This window comes from Diprion similis, chromosome 13, assembly GCF_021155765.1.
Source record: "Diprion similis isolate iyDipSimi1 chromosome 13, iyDipSimi1.1, whole genome shotgun sequence".
In the NCBI taxonomy this organism is placed as follows: Eukaryota; Metazoa; Arthropoda; class Insecta; order Hymenoptera; family Diprionidae; genus Diprion; species Diprion similis.
In genome coordinates, this window is record NC_060117.1 from 5,927,455 (window position 1) to 5,942,118 (window position 14,664).

A 14,664-nucleotide genomic window follows, 5' to 3' on the forward strand; every position below is an offset into this window, starting at 1 on the left:
TTTCAAATCTCTAGACCAGAATACCCCCTGAAGTCAAATCCCTTCTTTTTCTTGACTGAAACTGCACCCAGTTCGTGCAATTTCTCCAAACAACTTGTTCGTTTATCACACTTGAACGCTCTTTGTGCATACCTTTCTTGAATTATTGATACGTTGCATGTCTACTCACCTTTGAAAATACCCAATTTATGCCTAGATTTTTCGACACACTTCTGTAATACAAAAAGTGATTATTACTGTTTTCTATTCACACTTGAACGGAAAGATCTGTTTAGCTACCAATAAAGCGGGGAGGAAAAAAACGTTTTACTTCCCTAGGGAGGAAAAACTGTGTGGATAGTTTTTTCGCACAGTTTTTACACCCTGGAAATCTTTTTCTCACAGTTTTCTTCCCCTGTGACCCACTAGGTATACAGTCACATCTATAGGTAGCAAAAATTTTCTTGATTTTCCTTTATTTATTGTAATTGTTTTTCAAATATATCTATCTTTGATTTGATAACAAGTAGTATTAATATTTTCCGGTGTTTTCGCATTGCCGTAATAATAAATAACAACAATAACAACAATAATAATAATGTAACTGCAAAAAAAATTTCGAATAGAGGTGCGGAGGAAAAATTGCGCGGAAAGATTGAATTTCACTTTTAAGAAACTATACATAACGTTTTACAATTAGAAAAATACTGCATAACGAGTACGAGTGTATTACGGTTAATATAGTTTGACCCCATTTCTATCACCTCGAGAGTAAAAAAAAAATCGTCATCACTTTTCAAAAACCTCGTCTTTCTTACCAGAAGAACATAATATTTCGAAGTTCACCGACAGATAACTCACACAGCAGAACTTACATCGAAAAAATTTTCAATTAAATCTTTTCATTCGTTATTATTGGAATGTAGAAATCTTCATTGTGATTAATCTTTCAAGGAATAACTCGGTGTTTCCTTATTCAGTGGAAACACCCTGTATGTGGTTTGGTGTAGATATACTGAAAACATCTGTACCTACCGACAGTGACTGACACGAGACACGACATCTGCACACGTGATGATTTAGATGCAAAATATATGCGATTGTTTTATAATCGTTAGCAAAAGAATAAAAAAGAATCAATATATTCTATTAATTTCTGCATTCCCGGATATGACGTTCACAATTTCTCTGGAAAGTACCATTAAAGACAGTTCGTTCTAAAACATGATCCTTATTCCTGAACCACTATAACCACATATATATTGCGATATAAGGAAGTGACTCATTGAGCTTATTATCAACCTCAAGTTAAAATGTCTTCTCGAATGCAGAAGTTTTTCAGTACTTAGCATCACATTCGTTTTTCAATCATTGAAAGAGAACGATGTTTTCCTCGAGGCGAAGCCCTTTTTACATTGTCATCGTAATTTTCGCCCTTTCGCAGTCCGCTGCTGCTTTCAGTTTCGACACCGGAAATTTAATTCTCTACGAAGACGCGACTGAAGTCCAGAACCCACTTCGATCTAGCTATTTTGGCTATTCTGTGGCACTCTGGAGCCCGCAGAGCAAACACTTGAATGAATCGTGCATTTTCATTGGAGCACCAAGAGCCAATTCAACGGGATACCCGAACGTTGCAGAACCCGGGACTGTCTTCAAGTGCGAAATTGGCAAACGATGTAAGGAATGGATATTCAAACACGGGACGTTTAAACCTGGCAAGGGTACCTGGCTGGGCGGATCATTGATGACAGAAGACCGATCAGATGCAAACGTTGTGGTATGTTGATGCGAAATATTTATTATTTATTAATCATAATTATTGTCAATTTAGTGCAGAATTACTGTACAAATGAGTTGTCACGTTGCGAAATCAGGATGCAAATTTTGCCTAACGATGTAAATTATCACTGTATTTAACTTGAATTTACTACAAAAAATTTATGAGAAATAAACAAAAAGGTGATTTTAATTTATTAAATTGTGGAGTTAATTTATTCTATTTGTAAATTCAATACACAGTGAAAGTATGAAAGATGAAAAGAAAACTTCCAATAAAAATTCATGGAATCTTTGAGATGTTAAGAAAATTTTACACAAAATCTTACACTGATATCCTTAAAATCCAATGAAATTATTACGGTTACATTGAATGGCTTCGATTTCCGTGAATAAACCTCTCAAGTCACATGAAATTCGAGGAAATCTTTGCATCGCACTTGAAATCCTTGAAAATTGGACAAAATATTTTTGAATCCTGAAACCTCTAATACCCAGAACAAACGGTCAATTTTCAGCCCGAAATATTAAAAATTCTGCGTGTCACGATTTTTTTAGTAGAATAATTAAGTATACAATTCGCTTCCATGATTTAATAACAAAATGGCTGAAGGACCAATTTTTTCAGCTAAGATAGTAATAATCCACTTTTTATATTCCATCATACAACTCACAGTTCCTCCGTACAGTAAGACTGTTTTGTCAAAGTTGCGGTTACAACTGCAGGATATGCGGTGATGCTTTCCAGCACCGATAATATATATATATATATATATATATATGGAGAAGGAAAAACCCCATCAAGCAATGAATTATTACTGCGTCAAAAAGAAGGAAAATATTTCATTACTTATTGTCAGCCATAGATTAAACAAACTAAGCTCAACTGTTCACAGCTTATTAGAATACATATTGCAATCGCATATTCGTGACTTGACTGTTTAATATTGCAGGTATGTGGACCAAGGTGGCTGGATGAAATCAATGCTATTAACCAAGCAGTCTTCAAAATGAAAGGCATTTGTTACGAGCGTGCAGCCAAAGAAAACAGTTTTACTCAGCATCAGCACATACTGGCTGCCAACGAGAGCCGCACCTACTATGACGAATTCGGGGTTTCTATTCACATTCCCGATCAAACTGAGAGAAAAGTTGTGATCGGTAGTCCAGGATGGAAATGGGGAATGGGAATACTGACAGAGATTCTACACGAGAATGGCAAAATTCGAATTATGTACCCCATGGAATTGGATATGCAGGGGTATTCTGCATATGCCGGTTCGTGTAAAACAATTGCCGGATACAGAATAGTCTAGAATCTGATTATACAGGTTATAGTCTGGTCAATTTAGACCAAAAAACAAGAGCAAGGTTACATAAATTCCCAACAAGCTGAAAGTTGGTAAAAAAAAAAATGAGTTTTTCGCGATTTTCAGCAAAACTGTAAGTTTTATCATAAAATTACCTCAGACAAAAATTGTAGATCATAAAATTATCTATAAAATATATATTAATAGTTTTTTTCCTAAGAGCCAACGTTTTCGAGATATAACGATTCAAAAATTTGTAAAAGATGTTGATGAGCAGCAACTGAGGTTGGAGGAAGACAAGCTAATTGAACTCATGCATATTATGACGATTACAACTTTTACAGCTTTTTGAATCGTTATATCTCGAAAACGGTGGCTCTTAGGCATAAAAGTACTAATATATATTTTAAAGATAATTTTATGATCTACAATTTTTGTCTGGAGTAATTTTATGATAAAACTTACCGTTTTGCTGAAAATCGCGAAAAAATCATTTTTTTTTTACCTTTGACCATGAATAAAATTTTTTTCAAATACGGGAATAATGGGAAACTTTCGAATTTTATTTATAATTATGTTTTAAACAATTATACCAACTTTCAGCTCGTTGGGAATATATGTAACCTTGGATGTCTAAATTGACCGGACTTATTCGTTCAGTAGATATGCATCGTTACAAAATAACAATCCCATTTCAAATTGCAGGATACGCGGTAACATCGGGTTTCTATTTTAACCGCGGTAAACGCATTTTTCTAACTGGTGCACCAAGGAATGCAGAACTTCGTGGCTCAGTTTTATCATACAAATCAAGTCACATTACTTCAATCGGCTCGGGAGAGCAGGCTGGGGAATATTATGGATACGCTTTGGCGTCCTGCGACGTCAACGGGGACAAAACGGACGAGCTAATCGTCGGCGCACCTCAATGGACCAGACACGAAGGAATAGACGAAGGAAGAGTTTACGTTCTTAAGGGAAGCCTGGATGTGAGTCGAATGATGTTAGTGCGGTGCCTTGACTAGGCGGAAGCCGATGATAGATGCTGACAATGTCTGATTGAATTTTCGCAGAGAACATTTGAGGTTTTAAAACGTCTCGAAGGAAAGACGCCACTCGGAAGATTCGGCTCGACGATCACCTGCCTTGGAGACGTCGACTTCGACGGATACGAAGACGTCGCCATTGGCGCTCCGTACGCCGGAAATGGAAAGGTTTTCATATACCGTGGAAGCAGGACAGGACTGTTGAGCGAATATAGTCAAAAAATCTCAGCCCCCGAAAACACGAGAGGATTTGGGTTTTCGATTTCCGAACCAAGAGATGTCGACCACAACGGATATGCCGATATTGCGGTTGGCGCTTATTTGTCAGGACACGTAGCTTTGATCCGATCGAAACGCGTTGTTACTACGAAAGTTACCCTGACGAGCGACACGCGACAAATAACGCTGCAATCGAATCGCCCCAACTTTACAATAAGAGTGTGTTCCTCTTACGTGGGAAAATATGTGGAAAAAGAACTGAGTGAGTATAAAATGAAGCTGCTTGGTATTCGTTTGAAAACGTATTCTCAAAGTGCAGCGTGCACAGAGTGAAGTAATATTTCTAACAATGGATCTACCTGATACATGGTTTGTTTGAAAAGCATTGACTGTTCAGTATCGAAAGATACGGCTTATATACTTTTAATAGCATTGAGTCGCGACACTTGGCAAAAATTGACATTATTCAACATTTTCTGAAAATCCATTTGTAAGTATTTCTGATCGTGTTTTCGGTAATGTTTATTCATTATTGTCCAAAAATTGTTTCTACTTTTCTACCACGTACGGTTTGCCGTGTACTCTGTTTGCGACTCTGATAACATTCAATTCAACTGAAAATTATCGGTCGTTGTCTGAGTCGTAGGCGCTGACTTTTATAAAACCCGAGGGTTGTTCTATAGTTGAAAAGACTATGGAATGGGATCACCCATCTACTTTTATAGCACCGGTTTTTTTAAATTATTTGTTACTGTATACAAACTACGAAAGTAACAAGTACAAAACCATTCGTTAAAAATACTCAATACTTCGAAACATACTAAACACAATGTACTTATAGTTCTGAAAATTGCTAAGGGCTGCTCGAGCGCCTGGGCAACCCCGGAGTCGTCGGCGGTGATCCGAGTCATCAAAGGCCAATAATTTTAAGAGTTTACTTTATTTTTTATCCGCAGGTGTGCAGAACGAATTGGCGGTAGACGAAGTTTATCGAAGAGCAGAAGTTGTGATTGGTACGGAAAATAAACCAAGACATATTTTCGTTCATACGCTGCGAAATTCAATACAAAACTGTACGGAATTTGTAATCAATGTGGTGAGTACTTTCGATGTCACGAATAATAAGCATAAAACGTTTGATCATATATTAATATAACAGGAGAAGGAAAATATTTTCTAATCCCATTCAAATGGCAGTCAAAAATATTTTTGACTAGGTTGAAAATAGTGTTAATATATTTGTCATACAATATACAAAAATCGAAATTTGGAGAAAGGAGAAAACATTAATGTAATAAATTTTCAGACGAAGAATGACAATAGTCATCAGGCCATAAAACTCTCTGTGACCCAGACTTTTAACGAAAATACTAAAAGCGGGATCCTGCGGATTGGAAAGCACGGGATACTTGGCGAAGATCTTTTCTGTCGCGATTGCGTCGTAACCGATCCCCTTCGCTCGACATTCCGAGCAGACTATGATGTAACATTGGCAGCTAAGTGCGGCCGTGATGGCCATACTTGCCGATCAAAGTTGGGAATTGGTCTGAAAACCGTTGACCAGTTTGTAATTGGTTCTCCGTCAGCCTTGACGTTGAATGTCGACGTGAACAACACCGGCGAGCCAGCATATCACGCGAAGGCAATGATCCGGATTCCAATTTCAATAACTGTCGTTGACAGTACCGGATGTACTTATAGAACGGCGACGGATAATTTCACGGAAATTACGTGTCAAATTGCAAATCCCTTGGGAACCAACGCAATGGTGAGTAACTACGATTAGATTTGTCCACGGAATATGTCTAATGAAATTGGAAGATGCATTAAATCATAATGTCAGCTAAATTCTCCCAAATCGAATGATTTAGAAAGTCCATATCATTCGTATCGGAGATTATTTTTACGTGAAAAAAATGTTGCTGGTGAATCTAGATTGTTAATCGTACAACGCGTGTCCATTGTGACATGATTGACGTGAGTGTCGAATTATTCGCAGGAAACTAGAAGTATATACTTGGATCTGTCGAGAATTCCACGGGATACGAAAAGTCTTAACTTCACGGCAGAAGCAACAACTGAGAGCGACGATATTTCGGGGAGAGCTAATGCAACTCATTCGATCGAGTGTAAAGTAGAAATTGATGTCGGCATTTCGCGGTAAGAACTGATATTGTAAACTATTCCCTGACTGTATATTCGTGTCAAAGAAGTGTCTTCAATTTTTAATGGTGCAGCTGCCACGGCATTCTCGATTCCTCAATTGTCTGAAATCGTTCGCTTGCAATTTTCGAATTCCAGAGCGTCAAACGAAGTAACATGCTTTTTATTACTTGCAGAAAAAGTACAATGGACACGATCGGATTTGCTCGGACAGACCTGGTAGAAAATTTACCGAATAAATCGTTTGAACACACTTATCTGGTGAGGAACTACGGACGGACAGTAATTACGAAAATCGTACTCGCCGTATCTGTTCCGACGCATTGGATACATGATGACGAGAAAATTGAAGTCGTTAGAATCAGCGAAGTACATGGTAAACTGGACAGAAATCAACTGATTTGTGAGAATGCGACAGAAAACGAAGCCACAACACCCGCCTCATCCAGCGTCGACGCAACGACGATAACTGAGTGGCTGAATGAAGAATCTCCTTCAACGACCACCAAGTTTTCAGTTATCGAGGGCAAAGTGTTCAGCAGTTACCCCGATAACAGGACGATATACGTCAATTCGACGAATCCTTCGTTCAAGTCGACAACAATAAACTGCGAGTTGGCGCCATTCCAAAGCACACAATCGGTAGCCGAAGTTACTTTCTCGTTCGAGTTAATGCTTTCCAAGTTTCCGCGTAAGTTTATACGATAATCCTCTATTTTGACTTACCCAAGTTTGTTACATGAATCTTTCTTTTTTTCTGCAGTATCGTCTTTAGCTATAATATAATCAGACTTCCGTATACATCGGCAAATAGTATTCAATTAACGTATCTTGATCATCAGCATCATTTTCATACGTCGTGAAAATATTACGAATAATTGTAACGAAAGCCGGGTTACTGTGAGATCCAACGGAGCCGATGAAATCGCTCGTCTCGAAGTGTAAACGTGAGAGTTTCGCGTGATCTCGATATTTTTAAATTTCAGCCGAAGTCATCCAAGCGAAAGACATAATATTCTTCGTAACGAATGGCAGTATCGCGATTTCATCGCCCAACGTCATCGATCGTCAAACTACTAACAATGCATCCGACGCAATGATGATTGGAACAGTGTTGACTGGAACCCAAATTGAACATCATGTAGCTCTATGGATCTTAGCCTTGGCAGTTTTTTTGGCTCTGTTACTTCTGATCTTGATCATATTTGGACTCTTCAAATTCGGCTTCTTCAAGAGAAGCAAGAAGATGGAACTCAAAGCGCTATTACAGGAACAAACCGATGTAAGTTGCTGTTACGGTAGTTTAAAATCATTCTTGGTTTTCCTGTACAGTACTTTAACCGCTACAATATTTTTTTCCGAATGCCACGCCGTTGTAGAACCGCCACAATCACATTTCTGTTTTTTCGACGAGTGTACAAAGTGCTGAAAATCAACGCAGCGACAAAAATACCTGTTTTCTCATCTTCTTTAACTGAAGAACCAGAATTGGGAGACATTCGTCAGTAATTTACTCCGTTCTTCGTGAAATCTCTTATCTTTGGTCGCATAAGTTATGTACCTTTAAATTGACAAGTTCAATTTGTTGTGATTGATTTGAACCAAATTCAATGGAAAACAGAGAATAGTGAACAATTTCTACTCAGAAATTCCTCGTTCAGTTTCCAACCCCGTTGACATAAGAGTTCATATCTCACGTCATTATACATTCTGTCTGAACTTGTACAAATCAGGTTTTTGGCTGTCCGAACAACCGAATTGTTTTCTTCTGATTCCAGGAATCTACTGGAACTTCAGGTCCAGCCAATAATGCAATGGGACAATCGCCCGCCACTCAGTAACAGGTACGTACTAGTTCGTAAATTCCATTGTTTATTGGATTTTCGTACATGTATACAATGTAATGTACTACATGATGCAAACCATGCGTTTATAAAATATTTTACATATCGAAATTTGTAAGGCAAACGTTTCGCTTAATAGACTAGTATTAGAATTATACAAAAATTAAATAATTTGTACAAAATAACGAGAGCTTTGTTGTCGGGGGAGGTGCTGCAAGTAATCAACAAAAATATTATCAAAAGTTATTTAATCATAAATCCATGTAAATAATTCCGAGGATACCTCATCAGATCTTGTAAACTCGTCAACGGTTTTTTCATTCTCCGTTTATACGAATACTTTGATTGAAAATCACTTATACATTATGTATATATCATAAAGTCTGTAACATTGGTACCAGTAAATTGCGAAAATGCAGAATTAAAGTAATTTGGAACTCATTTTATGAAAAAAACAAAGAAACAACCTGTCAAACCGATTAAAATTCATTTTAAACATCATATATCTATAAAATTTTTAATTTTCTCTCCTGTAAAAGGTCGGGGGACCCGCCCTGCCTGTTTCAACGAGCATGTAACGGCTATAATATTAAGTTTATTACATGCATATAATTTGTGCTATTATATTCGTAGACAGTTAATAATTTTATAGAATTTATGTACCTAATCCAAGCAGAGATTCTACTCGTTACAGAGAATTACATCATACTATAAATTTTTCAAGGCCTTGTTTACACTCCAAACATCTCATTCTTATCCGCACTTGCTTGATCTTTCAGGTATAGTGAAAAGTGTTCCATACGGATGATAATTTACCCTCAACCTCAGATATTCTTTGTGTGTATGCTTGCGCATTGAAAAACTAACTCATATAAGTAGAAATGTTGCTCCGTAGGAATAACTTCCACATGGATCTCTCTAAAATATACTAGAACTAGATTCCACAGAAATTTCAATGTATTTTAATAAATTACCTTCTAATTTTCTCAAGGTAAACGTCGTCGAAATATATCTTATTATTATTTAAATCATATTATATTATCAACAGACAATTATTGCATAATATTCTGAGTCACGCTCTTATCCTGAAATTTTAGTTTCGGTATTATACTACTTTTGACGAAATTCTGTACGCTGAGAACTCACTGTATGCATGTAACATTATTCACTCCTAAGCGTAAACGCATCCCGCTAGGTTTGTTCATTTCTATCAGTCAGGAGTATCAAGGTTTCAATTAACTAGCAACATAATATCAGTATCTTATTGTATAAGAAATGGAAATACAGCCATGCGGACACTTTTCATTGTACCATCAAGAATGTACTTATTAGTCTTCGTCGTCGCCAAGACCAAGTCCACGAGAAATTTCTGCAGCCGTAAGCTTGGTGCCTCCGCCAGACGAAGGCGGATCTGCTTGACCTGAGGCGGGTCGAGTGCTGTGAGAATCATTTTGCATTCCATAGTTGACTGGGCCCTGTGAGTGGTTGTTATATCCTTGAGGTTTCTGCAAGTATATCAATGCCAATTTTAGGCTCAAGATACTTATGTTATTTCCATGCTAACAGCGTCAGGATCTCTTCAAGCAGGCGTAATTCATGAAGCCACTCGAAGTTATTTTCTGTCTCTCATTAAAAAGTTTGCTTTGGAAGATTTCCTGTTTATTCAACCCTTTTAAACATCTTATTAGAGTTAATGCAATATACTTAAATCTAGTAAATTCTAAATATTATTGCGATAAGTAAGTTTTTTTGATTGTGATTATGCATACAGATTTTTACTGTATCGAACTATGAAATACAATATCTCATGCGAATCATGTTATACGTTCTTAGAAACATTAGTAAAACCACTGCAATGAAAGTGAGATATTGTTACAAATTTACCTCGCAATAGTTACATAATCATTCATACAAAAAGTAAAACTTTTATACTTTTGACTGTTCTTTTAGAAGCTACTTACTAAAATTGACAATCTTGATTCGTTGCCATTGTGCAGTGTGACAATATAAACACAATTCTTTAAACCTATAATGCAAAGTAAATAAATTTCATAGTCACATAAATTTAAAGGGAAGTTTATCTGGGATAAAATTATCCGGACAACGTACAACATACTGCAGTCATTATACAATAGACGTATCGCATAAATTATTTAGTTTAAGTTTTAGTTTCTCGTTTCTTTTTTACTTACGTCCTTGCCATGCTTGCTTAGCCCATCTAGAGCAGAACTGAAGAGCGATGATCCAATGGCGGAACCGATTCCTGATAAAAGATTGGAACCATCAGAACCTTGATTCGAAGGGTATCCACCCGATGGCTGATAATTGTATCCTCCGGAGGGCTGGTATCCAGGCTGATAACCTGGCTGGTAACTCGGTTGCTGATTTCCTCCTCCTCCTCCTCCGCCTCCAAGAACGCCGCCCAGAATCGAGCTCAAGGCTCCACCGAACGCGTCGCCTCCTCCGGATTGCTGTGGCGCATACGATGGCTGGTGCCCACCACCGCTGCCACCTCCACTGCCTGGATTTTTAATGTGAAATTACAGAGTCGTTTGAGAAAAGTAATGTATGAGAACCCTGGTGAAAAAACTTTCACAAGTTTCTTTAAAATATGCCACATTTTCGGAGTTCCGAAAAAAAATCTGTATTATTTTTTAGATATAATTCTGCATGGTAATTAAAAGATAACTATAAAATTTCTGTGCATTACAACTGGTTTTTCGGAAAAACTGAGAAACTGTGAGAAAAAAACATTCTGCGAGTAGAGTTGCAGGAATTTATAAAAGTTTTTAAATACCATTCTTGCCACGGAATTGCGATACATTAAATTCTATCATCAGTTTCGTGAAGAATGAGATACAAGTCTACATTTTGTATGAAAGGATGATTCATACAACTCGCTCGCACGGATTTGCTAGTAAAAATTATATATTCGTACCAAGTGCTCCTAAGATAGATCCCAGTACGCCACCGCCACCGCTATTGGAATCATGAGGAGGATAGCCGCTTTGGGGATAAGATCTATTGTCACCTTGTAAAGCACCAGAAGCCAGCGTGCTTGCCAGAGCGGTGCCAATGGAAGCCATATCAAAACCGCCAAAACCTCCTTCTGATTGCGTCTTGGAACCATCTGATTTCTCATGTTCTTGCTCTTGTTCCTTTTTTTTCTGAATCAATTTCATGCAATATTATTTAACGATACACATGTTTTGCAAAAATGAATCTATACAGTTCAAGTGTATTCACCCCCCTTTCCAGATTCAAACTCACATTCATGGCATGCATAACTGCCGCAACACCACCAGCTGCAGCAAGTCCTCCAAGGGCAAGACCCACTTTGTCCAAACATCCTCCGAATGCTTCTTCTTCTTCAGGCTTTTCATAGCCCGGCTGATAGCCGTAAGCTCTCGGTGGATTGTATCCGCCGGATCCACCATAGGCATCCGGATGTGACCCATAATTACCGGGAGGCTGGTAACCGCCGCCCTGAGGTCCCACAGGATCCTGATTTTTCAAGGTTGGATACAAGCCTCCTGGACCTAAGAGTAAATTGTTTCTTAGAATAAAAACACTTGCAATATTGATGCCTTTTGATAGATCACATCCTTAAGAAAAATACATACCTGGTGGTCCAAAATCAGCTGCGGGAACGTCTGGCACGATTGGTGCCCTTGGTGCCTGTGGGGCGGCAGGAGTGCCGCTTTCGTATTTGATGGAATTGACTTCGACATCACCGTCGATGACCAAATGAGTTACTTTTTCATAGGGTAAACGATGGGCAAACTCTGTGAAGTGCCTGCCGTTGATAGCGATCTTGTAACAAGGCTGCTCGCACAAAATAATTATCTCAAATTCTTGACCCGGTACCAGCCAAAGGGGTCCTTCGTTTTCTTCATTTCCCCAGCTCATCGACTCTATATGATTTCTGGTGACAAAACCTTCTGGGAATCGAGGCGATACATGAATGGCTATATCATCTCGGGGGTTTATATTCGGTCCTAGCTGGTAATTTATTGCAAAACGAACTGCTTGCGGCGGTATTTTTCCCTGGACTTTGACCATTTTGCCAGGAAATAGTCCACCCTCTACATCGCCAACGTAGGGAATATCCTACAAAAGTATGAAGTTTTTTACTTCATTGTAAGATCATAAAGTGTTTATAGAGTGGTTTTAACTGATCGAAAACACTGTGCGATTTTTGTGTGTATCTGACACAGTATATAGATAGACGGTTTTCTGATCTGGACGAATTCAAGGTGTTTCCTTAATTAAGGTCTGTGTTTCATTTTATTTTTAACATCAGGCATTTCCAGCTGTCTATGAGTCAGCCAAGAATATAGTAAAAATACATTGGATTTTCATCACGAAAGATATAATCGCTTAGAACAAATATTACAAAAATGCTATAATTTATCACTTTGTCATTCGAACTTTCTAGATAGAGGAGAGTAAAAAACTTTTGCTCGTAAATTATAGTATAATTGTGATATCTCATTTGTTTTAAATCATTTAACATGTTTGTTTCACAAATGTAAATTTATTTATTTTTTCTTATACTTTCATGAAAACAATACTACTGATAACAAATACGTTTTACAAGTGTGTTGACATTACGCATATCAATCTCATTTTTGTAAGAAACAAATTTTTAGTATACCGCGATTGCACCATATCTAAAGACTCCAAATATTTCGATAATTTTGCAAATAAGCAAATCGTTAAAAACAAAGCCTGAAAATTATCAATATGACGTGTGTTTTTTCATCAAAGACATTGAAATTTTTATTGTACTTTGCTAAAGATAAATAATGTTCACATACTAAAAATGGATAGTAACAAAAAGTCACAACTCATATGTAAAATATTTATTTATAAATGTTTACACCTATTAGAAATTCATCTATAATCAACGATAAATCATGTATGATATAAAATTTCAGAAATATGGGGTATCTAATCTAAACAGTGAATACATATATTTCGTAAATAGTTCACAAATCGTGATACTAGTTACGTAAACGCGTTTAGCCATTGAATTGCTCAAGGTCGAGCATACGAGAGATGTCCGAGCATTTCCATGGACAAGAATGGCTGTGTAAAGTTGTACGTTCAATTATGATCGATAAAAATTTTTGAGGTAGCTTCAAAGGCCTTCAGAGCACTCTGGGCGCAAATTTCAACCAATCATAACGGTTGTAGGACACCAATTACGAGGCCTGGGCCTAATAATCGTTCGCTGATCAGCTCGAAAATTATAGTCGAACCTTTTGAGTAGACGCATTATTGTATCGATTTATCGTTTGATGCTCGCTTGTTTTTTTTCCGCGCAAACTACGCTTCCTTGATTCATTCGAAAAATAGTTGTTTTCAAGGTTCTCTGCATTTCTTTGTGATGTATAGAAAATACGTTCGAGTTTGTATTCTGGTTTCATCGTTATTACTTTTTAAGAGCATCGATAATATTCCGCGTAAACAAGGTACGTTTGGAATTGGGATGTGACCCAATTACATTCAAAACTACTTCGGTTTTAAGATAGAAATATTCGATGAATTTCGTGTCGACTTTCCGTAATGCAGTAATAGTATCGATTTATCAAATACAACGATACGTAATCATATTTTTAGAAATGAGCCAATACCATCTAGAGTATGAATCCGACTTATATTCTAAAACTTTTTGCGCATGCTGTGGCATAATGCAGCAGTTCAAAGGGAGTGATTTGTAACTGTTTATCGTCTACATACTATGTTATATACTCACAGGGTTTAAAACTGGAGACGAGGCCATGTTAATATCGGACAATGAACACCGCTTGGATTGAACACAAACTTTTTTCTTCCGTACGGATATGAAGACCTGGAACTTATAGCTCCGAGGAATTTCTACTTCAGTATTCCTCAGAGGCGCTCCGCACTTCTATTTACAGTGGTGACGTACACTCTATAATGACAGCTTGCTGACTGTTGTATATATTTACAGCGTCGACGCGTAGAAGTTAAAGGCTGGTCCACGATGAACAGCGAGACATGATAGAATCTCAAACCACCGTGCGTCCTCTGAAAGTGACTCATAAACGCGCCCGGAATTAAGAGGGGGGGTAAGGGTCTTAGCGTAAAAAAAACAAACTTTTTTTGTGAATTTTTTTGGAAAGTATGGATTGAGAAAATTTATTGAAACCTTTTGTACATTATTAAGCATACTTTTAACAATATTCTGTAATTTTTTCATGCAGAAATATTGCAAAACAAGCCGGTGACAGAGCTTGCCCCAGAACGTCTTAGAAAAAAAACCATTTGCGGTGTTCACTATATCTCGGTCGGAAA

General features: G+C 37.4%; 2 protein-coding genes across 2 annotated transcripts; one reads left to right on the forward strand and one right to left on the reverse strand.

Moving 5' to 3' along the window:
* The first annotated feature begins 1,363 nt into the window (after positions 1-1,363).
* LOC124413824 (integrin alpha-PS5-like) lies at positions 1,364-8,337 on the forward strand. Its single transcript, XM_046894613.1, has 10 exons — positions 1,364-1,759; positions 2,712-3,036; positions 3,774-4,057; positions 4,142-4,595; positions 5,290-5,429; positions 5,640-6,101; positions 6,333-6,493; positions 6,673-7,187; positions 7,483-7,778; positions 8,275-8,337. The coding sequence occupies exons 1-10, from the start codon at positions 1,364-1,366 to the stop codon at positions 8,335-8,337; spliced, it is 3,096 nt and encodes a 1,031-aa protein (XP_046750569.1).
* Positions 8,338-8,351: 14 nt separating this feature from the next.
* On the reverse strand, positions 8,352-14,300 carry LOC124414074 (spidroin-2-like). The gene is made up of 6 exons (XM_046894973.1): positions 14,102-14,300; positions 11,964-12,450; positions 11,611-11,879; positions 11,279-11,507; positions 10,533-10,861; positions 8,352-9,845 (listed from the first exon to the last, which is right to left on the reverse strand). Exons 1-6 carry the CDS (start codon positions 14,126-14,128, stop codon positions 9,669-9,671), a joined length of 1,518 nt encoding a protein of 505 aa, XP_046750929.1. The 5' UTR covers positions 14,129-14,300; the 3' UTR covers positions 8,352-9,668.
* Positions 14,301-14,664: the final 364 nt, after the last annotated feature.

What these genes read in the sequence shown, in the direction of transcription:
- LOC124413824 (XM_046894613.1), top strand. Translation starts at nt 1,364, where the DNA reads ATGTTTTCCTCGAGGCGAAGCCCTTTTTACATTGTCATCGTAATTTTC. An exon ending in CGGAATTTGTAATCAATGTG is followed by an intron (nt 5,430 to 5,639) that starts GTGAGTACTTTC and finishes ATAAATTTTCAG; the next exon opens with ACGAAGAATGACAATAGTCA. An exon ending in TATTACAGGAACAAACCGAT is followed by an intron (nt 7,779 to 8,274) that starts GTAAGTTGCTGT and finishes TTCTGATTCCAG; the next exon opens with GAATCTACTGGAACTTCAGG.
- LOC124414074 (XM_046894973.1), bottom strand. Translation starts at nt 14,128, where the DNA reads ATGGCCTCGTCTCCAGTTTTAAACCCT. An exon ending in CGTCTCCAGTTTTAAACCCT is followed by an intron (nt 12,451 to 14,101) that starts GTGAGTATATAA and finishes ATACTTTTGTAG; the next exon opens with GATATTCCCTACGTTGGCGA. An exon ending in AGCTGATTTTGGACCACCAG is followed by an intron (nt 11,880 to 11,963) that starts GTATGTATTTTT and finishes ATTTACTCTTAG; the next exon opens with GTCCAGGAGGCTTGTATCCA.